Source organism: Coregonus clupeaformis, chromosome 7 (assembly GCF_020615455.1).
Source record: "Coregonus clupeaformis isolate EN_2021a chromosome 7, ASM2061545v1, whole genome shotgun sequence".
NCBI lineage: Eukaryota > Metazoa > Chordata > Actinopteri > Salmoniformes > Salmonidae > Coregonus > Coregonus clupeaformis.
This window is the reverse complement of record NC_059198.1, coordinates 9,542,780-9,559,762: the sequence shown is the minus strand read 5'-3', so window position 1 is coordinate 9,559,762 and position 16,983 is coordinate 9,542,780. Positions and strand designations below refer to the sequence as shown.

Here is a 16,983-nt window from a genome sequence, read left to right as displayed (position 1 = left end):
ACACACACACACACACACACACACACACACACACACACACACACACACACACACACACACACACACACACACACACACACACACACAACATAACATGTGTTCCCCTTTCCTCTCCCTGGTGGCAACAGCACCCTGCCTGGCTTCTGAGCACCCTGGCTTCTGAGGGTGCTGCAGTTTGATACTTACCATCTATATACTCCCCACATTTTATTCGTGCTGATGATTCTATACAACCTGCAGTGATATTCATCCCTGGTGCTAAGAGCAGGTAATTTGTATGTAAAGCATGCTGAACTAGCTTATTTTCTTAAAAGCACTAGTCCAAAATGACTTTACCCCTAGAGAAGTTATCAGATACCTGCCTATCTGGGATAGCTCGGGAGGGTTCTTCAAAGGAATCTGCCCAGCCTGAAGTTTGTGTTTGTATTTCCCCAGAGAGGCAAAGCGTCGACTGCGGCTGTGGCAGAAGTAGTGAATCTGAGTGGCTGGCTGGTGTGCACTGGCAAAAGAGAGATCTGGAGGAGAATTTCCTTTGCTTCCCGGGATGAAATAAATTATTCATTCAGTGACATGGAGTGTTGAGCATGAGTCTGACAGCCATAGAGAAGGTTGTGAGATTAAGGACGAATAAGGATGTTTCTCATATATTCTGTTTCAGTTTGCCTTACAAACGCCTCTTGTCTTGTCTCTGCGCCAGTCAACCACAGGGCTCCGTCGGCCTCTGCTCTAGACAGTCAGAGGGGATCCCATTGGTCTAAGGCCACTCCCACCTACTTGGGGTATTGATCATTTGACCAACGACAGATAGTCATACTGGATGTAGTGCTTCTATGACCTCTTTCTGATGATGTCATGTTTTTCCAAGCTCTGCAGCTGCCCTATCAGACGCTCTAACCCTCTAACCACTTGTACTGTCACGGACCAACATTCTTATCAACAATCCAATACCCACCTCCAAAGGTTTTTCTATATATCACAAGAAGTAAGGATCATATTCAACATTAAGATGACCTTTGCATAATTTCCTCCTCTCCTCTCTGCTGACCCACATTGAGGGGCTGTTTACCCACCCTGGTCATGAATTTTTCATCAGGCTCTGGTCACTGGTGGGACAGTGCCTGGCTTTTTCTCATTATGTAGTCAAAGCAGGTGGAAGATGGCAGGAGAGAGAGAGATCTTGTTAGCTGCCACCTTCGTACAGTCATAGCTAGCTGGATGCAGACGGCAAGGTCACACAGGCCAACCGGCCAAGCTTGTCAGCCGGACCAGGGATCTGTGAGAATACCATAGTGGTCAAAGCTATGGACACACATTCAAACACAAATACAATTAATAATTTAGGGCAGATCATTCTATGGGTGAGCCAACTGTATGCAGTACTCGTCCCCGCCCATCACAGGTCAAAGGCTCTATTAGCTGTGAATGGGATGACCTGCCAGTGTGGAGTGTGAGTCAAAGGATCAGGGACAGGGTATATTGGGTAGTTGAATATGTAGCACTGTTGTGTAGAGTGTGGTATAGATTACTGTTTGTTGACTGTCTGTTGAGAGCCAATTACCTTTGAGTTGTGGATTTGAGGTTCAAGAAATGAGATGCTGAAGTACACCTGTAGTAAGATATTGGGTTCCCAGTGCAGCACTGTGAGCTTGTTATCCATGTTGTGTCATGCCCTGACCTTAGAGATCACCTGTATTCTCTGTTTGGTTAGGTCAGGGTGTGATTTGGATAGAATCTAGTTTATTCTATTTCTATGTTGGCCGGGTGTGGTTCCCAATCAGAGGCAGCTGTCGATCGTTGTCTCTGATTGGGGATCATACTTAGGCAGCCATTTTGCCTACCTTTAGTTGTGGGATCTTGTTTCTGTTTCTTGTTAGCCTTTAGAACTTCACGTTCAGTTGCTTTTGTTATTTTGTCAAGTGTTTATTATAATATTAAACATGTGCGCATACCACGCTGCACCTTGGTCCAATCCTTTACACGACGAACGTGACAGAAGATCCCACCACCAACGGACCAAGCAGCGTGGCCAGGAGGAGCAGACACCCTGGACACAGGTGAGGAAGACATTTTGGACATGGGAGGAGATATTAGCCGGTAAAGGACCCTGGACGAAGGAAGAAGCCCAGGCAGGAGAGGATCAACGGCGACGCCGACAGTGCCGACCGCGAAAGAAGCACGAGAGGCAGCCCCAAGACATTTTTTTGGGGGGCACACAGAGCAGAAGGAGGCCCTGAAAGGGCTGACTGTGGAGGAAGAGGAGGCCGCTATTATAGAGGCCCTCCAAGACATGCAGCTCAGCACTCTGAGAGAGGAGATAACTACCTTACAGGGGCTGATAGCGAAGAGGGAGCAGGAGCTCTCCCTTCAGAAGGATGCGCTGCAGGAGGCCCACAGGGAGAAGGAGTCAGTGGATGCACGGAGAGAGGAGCTGGCTAGGCAACAGGAGGAGCTGAGAGAGGAGTTAACCCTACAGCAAAAGAGAACGCAGTCAGAGCATAGGCTGGCGGAGCCAGGTTTCAGAGTAGAGCCAACTCCCCGCACTCGCGTTAAGGAGTGTGGGACCATACAGGCACCCTGTTATGCTGTGATACGCACTGTACCTGCTCCTCGCACCAAACCAGTGGTGCGTGTCCCTAGCCTGGTACGCCCCGTACCTGCTCCTCGCACCAAACCAGTGGTGCGTGTCCCCAGCCTGGTACGGCCCGTGCCTACTCCTTGCACCAAACCAGTGGTGCGTGTCGCCAGCCCGGTGCGCACCGTACCTGCTCCTTGCACCAAACCAGTGGTGCGTGTCTCCAGCCCGGTGCGCCCTGTACCTGATCCTCGCACCAAACCAATGGTGCGTGTCGTCAGCCCGGTGCGCCCCGTACCTGCTCCTTGCATCAAACCAGTGGTGCGTGTCTCCAGTCCTGTACAGCCCGTACCTGCTCCTCGCACTAAACCAGTGGTGCGTGTCTCAAGCCCGGTGCGCCCGTACCTGCTCCTCGCACCAAACCAGTGGTGCGTGTCTCCAGTTCTGTACGGCCCGTACCTGCTCTTCGCACTAAACCAGTGGTGCGTGTCGCCAGCCCGGTGCGCCCCGTACCTGCTCCTCGCACCAAACCAGTGGTGCGTGTCTCCAGCCCGGTGCGCCACGTACCTGATCCTCGCACCAAACCAGTGGTGCGTGTCTCCAGTCCGGTACGGCCCGTACCTGCTCCTCGCACCAAGCCAGTGGTGCATGTCTCCAATTCAGTATGGCCCGTTCCTGCTCCTCGCACCAAACCAGTGGTGCGTGTCTCCAATCCGGTACGGCCCGTGCCTGCTCCTCGCACCAGACCAGTGGTGCGTGTCTCCAGTCCGGTACGGCCTGTTCCAGCGCCACGCACCAGACCTCTAGCGAGGGTCCTCTGCTCCACTCCGGTTCCAGAGCAGTCCGCTCCACCGGTGCCTAGTCCAGCTCCGGTCAGCTGCTCCACTCCATTTCCAGAGCAGTCCGCTCCACCGGTGCCTAGTCCAGCTCCGGTTATCTACTCCCTACCAGAGCCGGGGCAGTCCGCTTCACCGGTGCCCAGTCCGGGTCCGGTCGTCTACTCTTCCCCCATGCCGGAGCCATCCGCTCCACCGGGGTCCGAGCCGAAGCCAGACGTCAACCACTCTCCAGGGTCGGGGGCTCCTACACCAGGGTCCAGACAGGGCTGAGAAGGGGAGCATCGCGCCGGGGTCCAGACCGGACCAGGCGTGCAACGGGGAGGCAGGATGGGAGAGGAGTTTACTGCCTATGTCACGTCCGAAGCCGGAGCCGGAGCCGCCACCGCCACCGAGGCTGGAAGCCCACCCGGTCCCTCCCCTAATGAGTCAGGTTTTTGCGGCCAGAGTCCGCACCTTTGGGGGGGGTACTGTCACGCCCTTTGGATAGAATCTAGTTTATTCTATTTCTATGTTGGCCGGGTGTGGTTCCCAATCAGAGGCTTTGAAAGTTTCTTCAAGTGCCGTCACAAAGAACATCAAGCGCTATGATGAAACTGGCTCTCATGAGGACCACCACAGGAAAGGAAGACACAGAGTTACCTCTGCTGCAGAGGATAAGTTCATTAGAGTCATCAGCCTCAGAAATTGCAGCCCAAATAAATGCTTCACAGAATTCAAGTGACAGACACATCTCAACATCAACTGTTCAGAGGAGACTGCGTGAACCAGGCCTTCGTGGTCGAATTGCTGCAAAGAAACCACTACTAAAGGACACCATTAAGAAGAAGAGACTTGCTTGGGCCAAGAAACACGAGCAAAGCTGTCCTTTGGTCTGATGAGTCCAGATTTTAGATTTTTGGTTCCAACCACTGTGTCTTTGTGAGACGCAGAGTAAGTGAGCGGATGATCTCCGCATATGTGGTTCCCACCAGGAAGCATGGAGGAGGAGGTGTGATGGTGTGGTGGTGCTTTTCTGGTGACACTGTCAGTGATTTATTTAGAATTCAAGGCACACTTAACCAGCATGGCTACCACAGCATTCTGCAGCAATACACCTTCCCATCTGGTTTGAGCTTAGTGGGACTAACATTTGTTATTCAACAGGACAATGACCCAACACACCTCCAGGCTGTGTAAGGGCTATTTTACCAAGAAGGAGAGCGATGGAGTGCTGCATCAGATGACCTGGCCTCCACAATCACCCGACCTCAACCCAATTGAGATGGTTTGGGATGAGTTGGACCGCAGAGTGAAGGAAAAGCAGCCAACAAGTGCTCAGCATATGTGGGAACTCCTTCAAAAATGTTGGAAAAGGATTCCAGGTGAAGCTAGTTGAGAGAATGACAAGGGTGTGCAAAGCTGTCATCAAGGCAAAGGGTGGCTAATTTGAAGAATCTAAAATCTAAAATATATTTTGATTTGTTTAACGCTTTTTTGGTTACTACATGATTCCATATGTGTTATTTCACAGTCCCTTTACAATGTAGAAAATAGTAAAACATAAAGAAAAACTCTTGAATGAGTAGGTGTGTCCAAACTTTTGGCTGGTACTGTACCTTTGTCCTTGGGTGTAACAGCAGAATAGATGTGGAGGAGATGACTCTGATAGGAACCTTACATCAGAATAGTAGTGCTATTGGCCACGTAGTACTGACCAGAGGCCCGTCCCTCCTGTCCAGTTAGGCTAAAAATACACCTCAGAACATCTGGGCCAGGATTTGGATCAGACCAAAAAAAGCCTGCTCCGGACCAGACACACATGGTCCAGAGGTGAAGACAAGGTTGACCTATTCTATCTCTGGTCTATTTCTGGCCAGTGCTCCAGAGGCCACTCAGAGGCTGAGGTCACTCAGGGGATAGAGAGAGAGCCTGCCTGCTGTTCTCCACCACAGTAGGAATGATCTCTGTAACCCAACTCCACCTGTGTCCAGAGCAGCAGGCGGTAATGGCTATGGGATATGTGTAGGCTACAGCAGGATGGCACCTGGGGAAAAGACTGTTGATGTTCAGATGTGGTCCATGTCCCAGAAGTGGATCATGGGAAGCCCACCACTCAACTGAGGTGGCTTTACCATGAATTATCGACCTGGCCTCATTACTGAGTTCCTGAACCCTACTAGCTATATGTCAAGCCTTGCCAATGGAACCATTTACTACCGGTTTTACATAGAATTTCTGTGATTGTATATGGGATACAAGATACATTGCAATGGAGATATTGTGACAAGGGCCCTTGTCTTAGATGTATCCGTTTTAAAATCCTTTGCCTGTAGTTTTTCACTGCCTCTTATGCAAAGTGTAACAACCAGGTGCTATTTTGATTTGTGGAGCCCTTTATTCTACACTTTGGTATGTTGCTGTGCTCCTGCTGTCATTCTTTATTATAATTGGACGTTATTCCACTGTCTCAGGTCAGTCAAGTGTTTGTATGTAAGGAAATGGGCATGTCGTCTGCGTATCTCAGTTAAACTCCTTTCTCCCTGTCGTCGATTCAAAGCTATTGCTAATACACATCAAGCTTCGAAATACTTGTGTGTTTGTGTTCTTGCGTGCTTGCATGCTTGTGTGTGTGTATTTTTATGTCAGGAGGACATAAAAGCCCTTGACCTTGGTGCCCTTGACCTTGGTGGCAATAGGCTGCACCTTGAGATGTTGTCTGGGTTGCATTGGCCGGGAGATTTATTCAGTGCTAATGAGGACTAGCTTTTCTTTAAAGGAGGAGGCAGATAGTGTTGACCTTCTCTAGCCTCTCCGGGGTCCTGGACACAACTTTTAGGATTCAACATTTAGGGTTCCCATAAGAAGAGAGAGGTAGTGCTGTTACACCACTGACCACTGATGCCACATACTGAAACCCAGGCCTCTCAATGCCTCTCAGTTTGTGTATATCTAATAAGAGGAAATAAAAGGGAGTGGTGTAGAGAGGTCTCTGAACCTGCCATTGATTCTTGACCATAGGTTTCACAATGTTGATTGAGACTATAGAGCAGGGTTCTTCAATTCCGGTCCTGGAGGGCCGAAACACCTCTGTTTTTCATCCTCTCCTTCCAATCAGGGGCTAATTCAGACCTGGGACACCAGGTGAGTGCAATTAACTACCAGGTAGAAATGAAAAACAGAAGTGTTTCGGCCCTCCAGGACCGGAATTGAAGAACCCTGCTATAGAGAAATGTAAGAGGACTCTCATATGCTGCCAAAAGCATGTGTAGGCCTGTGGCATGCATGGGTTACTCTGTGACAGTAATGTAACACTCACACAGGGATAGATTCAGGTATCACAATTTTATTAAAAAAATTAGAACTTTTTCATATTTCAGTGTTGCCATGCTTTGAGCATATAACAATACAGTATAAAATCTCAACCCAAAAGGAGGATAGTAAAAGCAGATTTTGACGATGCTGCTGCAGCAATTAGTTAAGTCATGCTGTTACTGTACAGATAACATTCCCATTAAAGTACAAACACCTCAATGAATTGCTTTTAAGTACAATAATAATCTTATTATCCAACATAATGTGTTATGATAATAAACATCTCTTTTGGAAATAAATCTTGTTATAGGCCTACAGGAAAATAAATACGACACAAAATACTTCGCAAATCATAATGAATGTGCTGAGTTATTTCAACATCCCAAGGCACCCAGGCTTGTATGTTGGCAATAAATATGTCATTCTTTACACAAAATCAAGCAGGTGGTGATAGAGAAACGATAGCAATAGAGCAGAAAGCTGTGTCTGTTTCATAACCGTTGAAGTATACATTCCTTTTCAAGTCTACCCGTCGTTCACAGTGAAAATCCCAGTCAGTGGGAATATAAATAAAATCGCATGATTCATTGAAATGCGTGTCAACAGTCCTATAAAAACAAGGCAACAGTAAACATGTCATCCCCACGAATGATGCAGCGCCCCCCTTGGGCCAATCAGTGTAATTTAGTAAATTATATATCTCTATGCAAGACACATCATTCACCCAAGTTTAGTTAAAATCGGGCCAGTGGTGTCTGAGATATCGTGTGTGACTAACGAACGTACAGTTGATTACTATAGCGCCCCCCCTTGTGCAAATCAGTGTAATTTTGTGAATGTTGGATCTCTATGGCAAGAGGCATCATTCACCCAAGTTTCGTCAAAATCGGGCCAGTGGTGTCTGAGATATCGTGTGGGTTAGCTAGACTCATCACTCTGAGTCAAATGTTGAGTCTTGACAGCGTTTGTTACAATACGAATATCCTTCACTGATTTGTGCCAGACCATGCCCACATAAATGTTTATTGGTCAATAGTGGCCATGTTGTTTTAGGTACTAGTCTGGAAAATATTGCCATAGATGCCACATATCAAGTTTCATGCAGATCGGTCATTCGGTGCCAGAAGAGTAGCGTTTTTAGTGTTTCACAAAATTCAAAATAGCTAAAAATCCATCATGGCGAAGCTTATGGGTCCCTAATGCAAATGTGTTTCTTTTGAGGAGAGGGACCTATATACCGAATTTCATGACTTTAGATCAAACGGGGTAATGGGCGTGATCTTTCAAAGTTAGCATTTTAAATATTTAACATTTCTTGTTATAGCGCCATCATCTGGCCAATCAGTGTAATGTTGTAAATGCCGGATATCTAATGCAAGACGCATCATTCAAGTTTCATCACAACCGGGCCAGTGCTGTCTGAGATATCGCGCGTGACTAACGTACGAACGCACTAACGTACTAATCGACGGAGACAGATCCACAGTCCCCTCCCCGATTTCATTGTGGGGGACAACTACACGGTCACCAATTCTACTGATGGTGGACGTTCTATGTCGGGGGGTGCTGTCTGCGTCTGCACTGCGTTGTGGTGAAATGCTGGCCAGTATGTGTCAATTGTTCTGAAGACCATGAGATAACAAACTGGCCTGTCAAACAAAGCGCTTTGAAGCATCCAACCAGATGTCAAAACTATCCAACTGAAGTATCCAAGATGAACAAGAAAGTCAGATTCTTATTTTAGACAGGTAGAAATCTAGTAAGTGTCCACACATAAAGTATTCAATATCTATAACAAATCCAGATGTCATTTACTGAAATAAATGCATCTTTATCTATCAAATCAGACGCATTATCAACAGAGGCTTTAACATACGCATTTCTCATTGGCTTTTCACTTTTCCCTGCAGTTCAGTTGAGTTGACGACAAGCCTCAAATGTCCACTTGGAGGCTCCTCCGTAAATATCAATGCTGCTCTCCAACCATGAAAACACGTTGCCTATCTGTGCTTTGCTGCTGCAAGTCGCCAGGTTGTATATCTCTCCAATAGACAACTTCCGATCCCAGATGTGAAAATTCGCCAGGTCTCCAACAAAAGCTTGTGTAGCGTCAAAGCCCCCTCCAAGCGTATCCTGTGGAAAATAATATAGAATTAATGAAGATGGATATTCTGCTAACACAAAGGAAAGCAATTATTTCAAGTTAACCTTTGGAGTTAATTTGTCCATTAAATAATGTATACATGCTTCCATCCCTGTGGCTTGTTAGAAGAAACCAAGGCTAGCTCATATATCAAATTAGTAGACTTTTTCATTTATCCAGATTATTGTTTTGTCTAATGAATCACATTCCCATGCAAACGGCTTTTCATTTTGCCATTGCAGTGTGAGCTGATAAATCAGAATTTGGGTTGCCCTGTTTCATCAGCCTGGCCTCAGAGCCATACGAAACATACGTTTACATATTTCTGAGCACCTCCAAGACATATGATACCTAGTAATGGTGTAGTTACTTTAGATAGTAAGGGAGGTTGGTCGGGGAGGATGGGTGGGAGTAATCTGTGACCGTCTAGCAATCCAAAGGTTGTGTGATGGAGTCGCGTTGGGGACAACTGTAGCATTTTAACTAACTCTTCCTTTAACCCTTATACGAAACCTAACCCATTTCACCTAACCTGCTACGTAAATTCTCCTAACTTTTGTTGTTTTAGTTCTCCTAACCTTTTACAGAAGTTATCCTAAACTTTGTTGTTTGTTCCCCTAACCGCCAGCGTAAATTCTCCCCATAATTCTCCTTTGTTGTTATGGCGCAATAAGCAACCTGGTCTCAGAGAAAGACGTATAATAGTATACACCCCCAAGATGTAGTATAATGTACGTCATCCAATTCGTATGCCATTGTATGACCGGGTAAGATGTATAATACTATACATCATATAAATTGTATGATATTGTATGACCGCTATTCCATTCATAATGTAACCTAACGTAATGTACGTAATGTAATATATCATACTAAATGGAGTGTTACATATTTACCTACAGAATAATACAAATTGCCCTGAGGCCATGTTGGTTTTGTGCATAAAAAGGATAATTCCTCACACTCCCAGTGGCTAGAGCTGCAGCTTTCAGGGAACAGGACACTAATCCGGACACTTACAAGAAATCCCGCTACGCCCTCCGAAAAAAGCGTCAATACAGGACCAAGATCGAATCCTATTACAACGGCTCTGATGCTCGTCGGATGTGACAGGGCTTGCAAACTATCACGGATTACAAAGGGAAACCCAGCTGCGAGCTGTCCAGTGATGCGAGCCTACCAGACGAGCTAAATACCTTCTATGCTCACTTCGAGGCTAGCAACACTGAACTATGCATGAGAGCAAGTGCTGTTCCGGACGACTGTGTGTTCACGCACTCCGTAGCCGCTGTGAGTAAGACCTTTAAACATGCTAACATTCACAAGGCCGCAGGGCCAGACGGATTACCAGGGCGCGTACTCAGAGCATGAGTTGACCACCTGGCAAGTGTCTTCATTGACATTTTCAACCTCTCCCTGACCCAGTCTGTAATACCTACACGTTTCAAGCAGACCACCATAGTCCCTGTGCCCAAGAACGCCAAGGTAGCCTGTCTGAATGACTTTCGCCCCGTAGCACTCACATCTGTAGCCATGAAATGCTTTGAAAGGCTGGTCATGGCTCACATCAACACCATCATCCCAGACACCCTGGACCCACTCCAATTCGCATACCAACCCAACAGATCCACGGAGGACCCTCAGGGGCAGTGTGGTGCCAGGACAACAACCTATCCCTCAACATCAGCAAGACAAAGGAGCTGATTGTGGACTACAGGAAATGGAGGGCCGAGTATGCCTCCATCCACATCGACGGGCTGTAGTGGAGCAGGTCGAGAGCTTCAAGTTCCTCGGTTTCCACATCACTAAGGAATTATCATGGTCCACACACACCAACACAGTCGTGAAGAGGGCAGGACAATGCCTCTTCCCCCTCAGGAGGCTGAAAAGATTTGTCATGGGCCCTTAGATCCTCAAAAAGTTATACAGCTGCACCATTGAGAGCATCTTGACTGGCTGCATCACCGCTTGGTATGGCAACTGCTTGGCATTCGACCGCAAGGCGCTACAGAGAGTAGAGCGTATGGCCCAGTACATCACTGGGGCCGAGCTCCCTGCCATCCAGGACCTCTATACCAGGCGGTGTCAGAGGAACACCCAAGTCATAGACTGTTCTCTCGGCAAGCGGTGCCGATGCACCAAGTCTGGAACCAAGAGGACCCTGAACAGCTTCTACCCCCAAGCCATAAGACTGCTAAATAGTTAGTTAAAAAGTTAACCAATAGCTACCCAGACTATCTGCATTGACCCTTTTTGCACTAACTATTTTGACTCATCACATACGCTGCTGTTACTGTTTATTATCTATCTTGTTGCCTAGTCATTTTATCCCTACCTATATGTACATATCTACCTCAATTACCTTGTACCCCTGCACATCGACTCAGTACTGGTACCCCGTGTAGAAAGCCAAGTTATCGTTATTCATTGTGTATTTATTTATTGTGTTATTATTTTTCAAAATGTTTCTCTCTGCATTGTTGGGAAGGGCCCATAAGTAAGCATTTCACTGGTAGTCTAAACTTGTTGTTCACGAAGAATGTGACAAATACAATTTATTTGATTGATTTGATTTGATATTTCATCCAAATTCATGCCTAAACAGGATAATTCCTGCATTTTATTATGGAACCTGAGATTCAGTGGCTCAGGTTTTTAATTGATGCATAAGCCTATTCCTCTCTCAAGGTCTGGCTGATGCTATGTTTATGCCATAGGCCATCTCCCTTTTGATATTATGACCTAAGGTACTAAAGTGTATTGCGTAAAAACTGACCGTTAGAATTGTAGTGGACATACCTGTTCTTGTCCCAATATCAGAACACCTTGTGGTTTGATTGGATGGTATGGAGCCAGATTTTCTCCACTGCCCCTCATGACTCCATCTTGGAAAGCCTCCCATACTCCATCTCGAGTTGTCCATGTGACACAGATGTGATGCCACTTCCCGTCGTTGATAATGAATGGTAATTTAGCTACCTGGAATGGATTTCAGTATTTTCTTTTAGAATATTCATTCGTAAAGTTTTTTTTTTTTTTTTATCACTGCAGCAAACTAAAATCACAAGGCGTGCATACTTATTAAAATGCTTGAGGCCTTATAGTCATTGTGGTCTAATTCAAAAATGAGATTTCTTTGTAGTTTGCAGTGCTGGCATTCAGGCTACCATCAGCATGTTCATACAATTAGAATAATTGCGATGCAATACTCTGCTTTCAAATAATATTTTGTATACTGTAGGTGATATATGCATCACGTAAAAGAACATGTGAGCATACCTTGTCATTGATAAGTATCTCCATAGGATTATTCCCCCACTCAATCAGCACCAGCTCGTTGGCCTGCCCTGGCACTGCGTAGGAGAACGGCGTGCCCACCCCAGGTGACGCATTGGATTTGAGCCACATGCAGACAGTGAATGCATACATCTCAGGGAGACTCTTCTTCACTTTGGCATACATGTAGTTGGTCCTCAACGGGAATGTCAGCTGGAATTTATCCAGCGGCCTGTTTTCTTTCTGACCTGTAAACAAAACAGAGGTCAAGGTTAAAGATGTCACCTGTCACAACAATTATTGTGGGCTAGCCTAGGCCCATAGAAGCAGTGCTTGACTTGGGCAGGAGCTCACCGGTACTGAGTACTAGCACCTCAAATGTTCTACTGCTTGAGCTCCTGTTCCTCTTATAGAATATTAGCTCAAAAATATTGTGGAGCTCCTGCACCTAAATATAAACATTACCAGCACCTAAAATGAGGACCGAAACCTATTTCAGTCCAAGTCAAGTGAAGAAGTTATAGCCTTTTAAATCGGCTATCTGAGTGACACCAATTTATTAGACGTCAATGGTGTGACATTCGTCATGGCTTTAACAACCACCTGTGATTGTCAGGTCAAGATTGTAATTTTTTTGAAGGTTGTAAAGTATGTCACTGAGCATCACGTAATGCGCATGGGAGATTTGCAGCGGATTGCTGCTGAAGGTTGAATTATCAATGTAGTTATACAACAAAATCCTGTTTCTTGTGGTTCCACGTTTTTTTCTGCGGCATGATAGGCATCACATGAGCAAAGCAGTGGGAATAGCGGTTTTGCTCTCTCCTCACCCCTCCCTCGCGACTTTACAACCGTGTTTGTTGCCCGCTATAACGAGCCGGAGCTTTACGCCATAGGGTCCTGGCGAACTTTGCTCTGTTCAAAGGGCTCGTGGTGCAAGTGGAGACGGCTGTTTCATTAGAATGTAAAGATTTGATCTGCATGAATTAAGGGAAAAGTGTTGAATACAGAAGGCTGCACCATCCCCTTTTTACGGATTCCTTAAACAGTAAATCACCTTCTTAAGCCATACATCTTTGTGGAATTGGATATGCAAAGCAATGCAGCTATTCACCGGATCCCATCCCCTCCCATTTAACTGAGTCTCCTGCGACACTATGGACACCAGCCATATTACCAATTTATTCCGTATCTTGACATGAATCTATTAATTAGTAATAAACACCACTTCAGTTGGATTTGAAAGGTCACCCAATAGTACTTTCCGAATAGCTCGTTGTTGTTTTTTTAAACGGCAATACTAATTGGATAAACTATGTCGGCCAAGTATTTGGCGCGTTTTTGAGCTCGCACCTTTCTCGAGGTCGGTGATTCTCTGGTGCAGGGATGTGAGTGTCGACTCCACTCTACCGCGCTGCTCCGTCTCGTTCCGCATCCCAGGCTTCCCATCTTCTATACTGTTCACACGGGATAACACCTGCTTCTCCAAATCGTCTATTTTACTCTGCAGCAGGTCTTTCAGACTGTTCGCCTGGACCGAGTTGTTGTTTCGACTGAATTGCTGTGGAATGAAATAATGATTCGTTAAAAAAAAAACGTTTAAATAACACTGAGAAACATTACAACCCATATGCTGAGGGACATCGTAAGGCTAATGCCAGATTAATTTATTTAAGGTTTATTGCCCTGTGGAGTTAGCAACATGGTAGCCTACATCAATCAACTAAATTCGTCTCCGGCAAGGTGTCTGTCCTCTGCATGACTTGTTAAATTTCACGATTAGTGCAGAGTATTAGGCTACATGGTGGAGGGCTGTTCACCCCTGGAAGTAAATGTGACGACAAAGTACAATAAAAGAAGGGCGGCAGTGTAAGTTGGACAGGACAGTGCAACGTGCTTTAACCCATAGTATAAACATGTCGTTTTTCAACCAAAATGAGTGGTGAAATGTATAAAGGCTGTTAAAATTATGGTTCACCACATACCTCGAGATTTTCTAATCTCTGCTTTAGAGATTGTAAAGTCTGCGATAGTTGTGCCAAAGTGTCCGAGGGACCCCTTGATACATCCCCCATAGTATTTTTGGTTCCCGTCTCCTTTCTCCTTCCCCCAGGTCCGGGCTCAGGTGCACTCTGGCCCTCACAGCGAGTTAACTTGGAAGTCAGTTCTCTGATAGTCTCTTTTTGGTTCATAATGGTCTCCTTCTGCTGTAGGACGGTCTCCCGTAGCTGCATTACAGTGGTCTTCAGATCCTCTCCAGGCATACTGTTTTGCAAGGTAGCGGCGCATATGTCCATATCCTTCGGCACGGACGTGCAAATAAATTGAGTCTGTCCACCACCAAAGTCTTGGCACGAACCCTCCACGAATAAGTAAGAAAGTATAAAAAGTTTCCAAGAGATTGCCTTTTTAATGGCTTGCATTTCGCCGTGTGTGTTGTGTTGCTTTTGGTTAAGAGCAACGGTGGTGTGTTGCGAGTGATTTCAGGACCATGGAGCTGTTCCTTCTTGTTGTAATCCGTCCATGGCGCGCGCCCGGTTTATATAGCGCGCGTGGTCTGCGCTGAGCAGATTCACCGCATCACGGAAAGCGGAGGAATCACACTCTCGCAGTTTAATCGCCTCCCGACTTCAAGGTGGAAGGAGCGTCGCTCAAAGATTAAACTCGAGGCTCCCGGATGCTAAATCATTCATCATGACGACATTATGTCATTTCTTAATGTGTATTATTCATTTAAAATGTGCGGATTGGTAGACAGCAATAGCATTACCTGGTATCAGGAGAGTCAGCTGTGTTCGTTTTGTGCATATAGGCAAAACCGACAGAACTGAATTCACATCGGAAGGAAGTTCAGGGTCCCTTCAGCTCACACAGAATGGCTTTCCCCTGTGACCTGTGACACTGACAGCTACATAGCCATTTTCTCATGTTACAATATTTATAATAGATAACATGGTTTGCATGTTTACAGCAGCCAGCACAGACATTAACATCAATATAATTACACTAGCTGCAGTTGTATTCCCATCAATGGCTGCATTTCTTTGACTATCACACCCAGGTTTATTAGAATGTTGTGAAGTGGTATTTGGTACATTGCATGGATTTCCCATTGTACAGTATAATTTTAATGAAACTTAAAAATAATTGAATGCTCTAAATTAATATGTTCCGAATCTTCTTCATCTGTTGTCAAGCTGGTCCACCTTAAATCAGGCCCCTCACTCAGACATGGTGGTTTGTCAGTGACTCAGTGGTAATACCCAGACTGATGTCACATGGGGTGTCAGCCTGTGAGGCCCTATGGGCATCTAGGCTGGTGCACTGATTCCCTCAGTGTGTTACGTCCATGCCACTCCCCCATGGGGGGGGTCAAAACAATACTGCAAAGTGTCAACACAGTCTGCAGTATTTGTAATCATCTCAATAATTCAGTCCCTAAAAATAACTTAATCTATCCCTTAGTCTTTTGCTACTTCAATTATTCAGGGAGAGCAATATTACTTTTTTGGTTGCCTACTCAGCCTTTATTAATTATATCAGTGTTGAAAATCAAATGAAAACAGCTTGAATAAGTAATGAAAACATATTGGAGCTTAGATTAAAATTGATTCTCTTTAGGCAACTGCAGAATTGTGTACAGTATAATGGACAATGCGAGTCTATGTGATGGAAGAACATGGAGGACAGAGAGGTATTAAACCTATAACACCTTCACTGACCTCACAAATTACGCCTTCTATCCCCAGGAAACTCATACCACTAACACGTTTTATTGGGTAAGTGTTCCTAGATTTGTACCTACAGGCAACTTGTTCCCTGAGCAATGATCACATACCAAGTTATTGAGATGAAGATTCCATACATGTTTAGTGCTTACTTTGAATGCTCTAAGTGCTGCACCTGAATGCCAAAGTGTTTCACCCTCTATCAGCTAACAGTTCTAGATAGTCTTACCATGAGGTACACTATACAGTGCCTTGCAAAAGTATTCATCCCCCTTGGCGTTTTTCCTATTTTATTGCATTACAACCTGTAATTTAAATGGATTTTTATTTGGATTTCATGTAATGGACATACACAAAATAGTCCAAATTGGTGAAATGAAATGAAAAAAAGAACTTGTTTCAAAAAATTATACTAAATAAAAAACGGAAAAGTGGTGCGTGCATAGTTATTCACCCCCTTTGCTATGAAGCCCCTAAATAAGATCTGGTGCAACCAATTACCTTCAGAAGTGACATAATTAGTTAAATAAAGTCCACCAGTGTGCAATCTAAGTGTCACATGATCTGTCACATGATCTCAGTATATATACACCTGTTCTGAAAGGCCCCAGAGTCTGCAACACCACTAAGCAAGGGGCACCACCAAGCAAGCGGCACCATGAAGACCAAGGAGCTGTCCAAACAGGTCAGTGACAAAGTTGTGGAGAAGTACAGATCAGGGTTGGGTTATAAAAAAATATATTTGAAACGTTGAATATTCCACGGAGCACCATTAAATCCATTATTAAAAAATGGAAAGAATATGGCACCACAACAAACCTGTCAAGAGAGGGCCGCCCACCAAAACTCACGGACCAGGCAAGGAGGGCGTTAATCAGAGAGGCAACAAAGAGACCAAAGATAAACCTGAAGAAGCTGCAAAGCTCCACAGCAGAGATTGGAGTATCTGTCCATAGGACAACTTTAAGCAGTATACTCCACAGAGCTGGGCTTTACGGAAGAGTGGCCAGTAAAAAGCCATTGCTTAAAGAAAAAAATAAGCAAACACGTTTGGTGTTCGCCAAAAGGCATGTGGGAGACTCCCCAAACATATGGAAGAAGGTACTCTGGTCAGAAATTGAGCTTTTTGGCCAT

General features: G+C 45.4%; 1 protein-coding gene across 1 annotated transcript; it reads right to left on the bottom strand.

Annotated features, from left to right (window-relative positions):
• Positions 1–6,717: 6,717 nt before the first annotated feature.
• LOC121585144 (neuronal pentraxin-1) lies at positions 6,718–14,615 on the bottom strand. The gene is made up of 5 exons (XM_041901513.2): positions 14,107–14,615; positions 13,475–13,682; positions 12,125–12,369; positions 11,645–11,824; positions 6,718–8,835 (listed from the first exon to the last, which is right to left on the bottom strand). The coding sequence occupies exons 1-5, from the start codon at positions 14,542–14,544 to the stop codon at positions 8,614–8,616; spliced, it is 1,293 nt and encodes a 430-aa protein (XP_041757447.1). The 5' UTR covers positions 14,545–14,615; the 3' UTR covers positions 6,718–8,613.
• Positions 14,616–16,983: the final 2,368 nt, after the last annotated feature.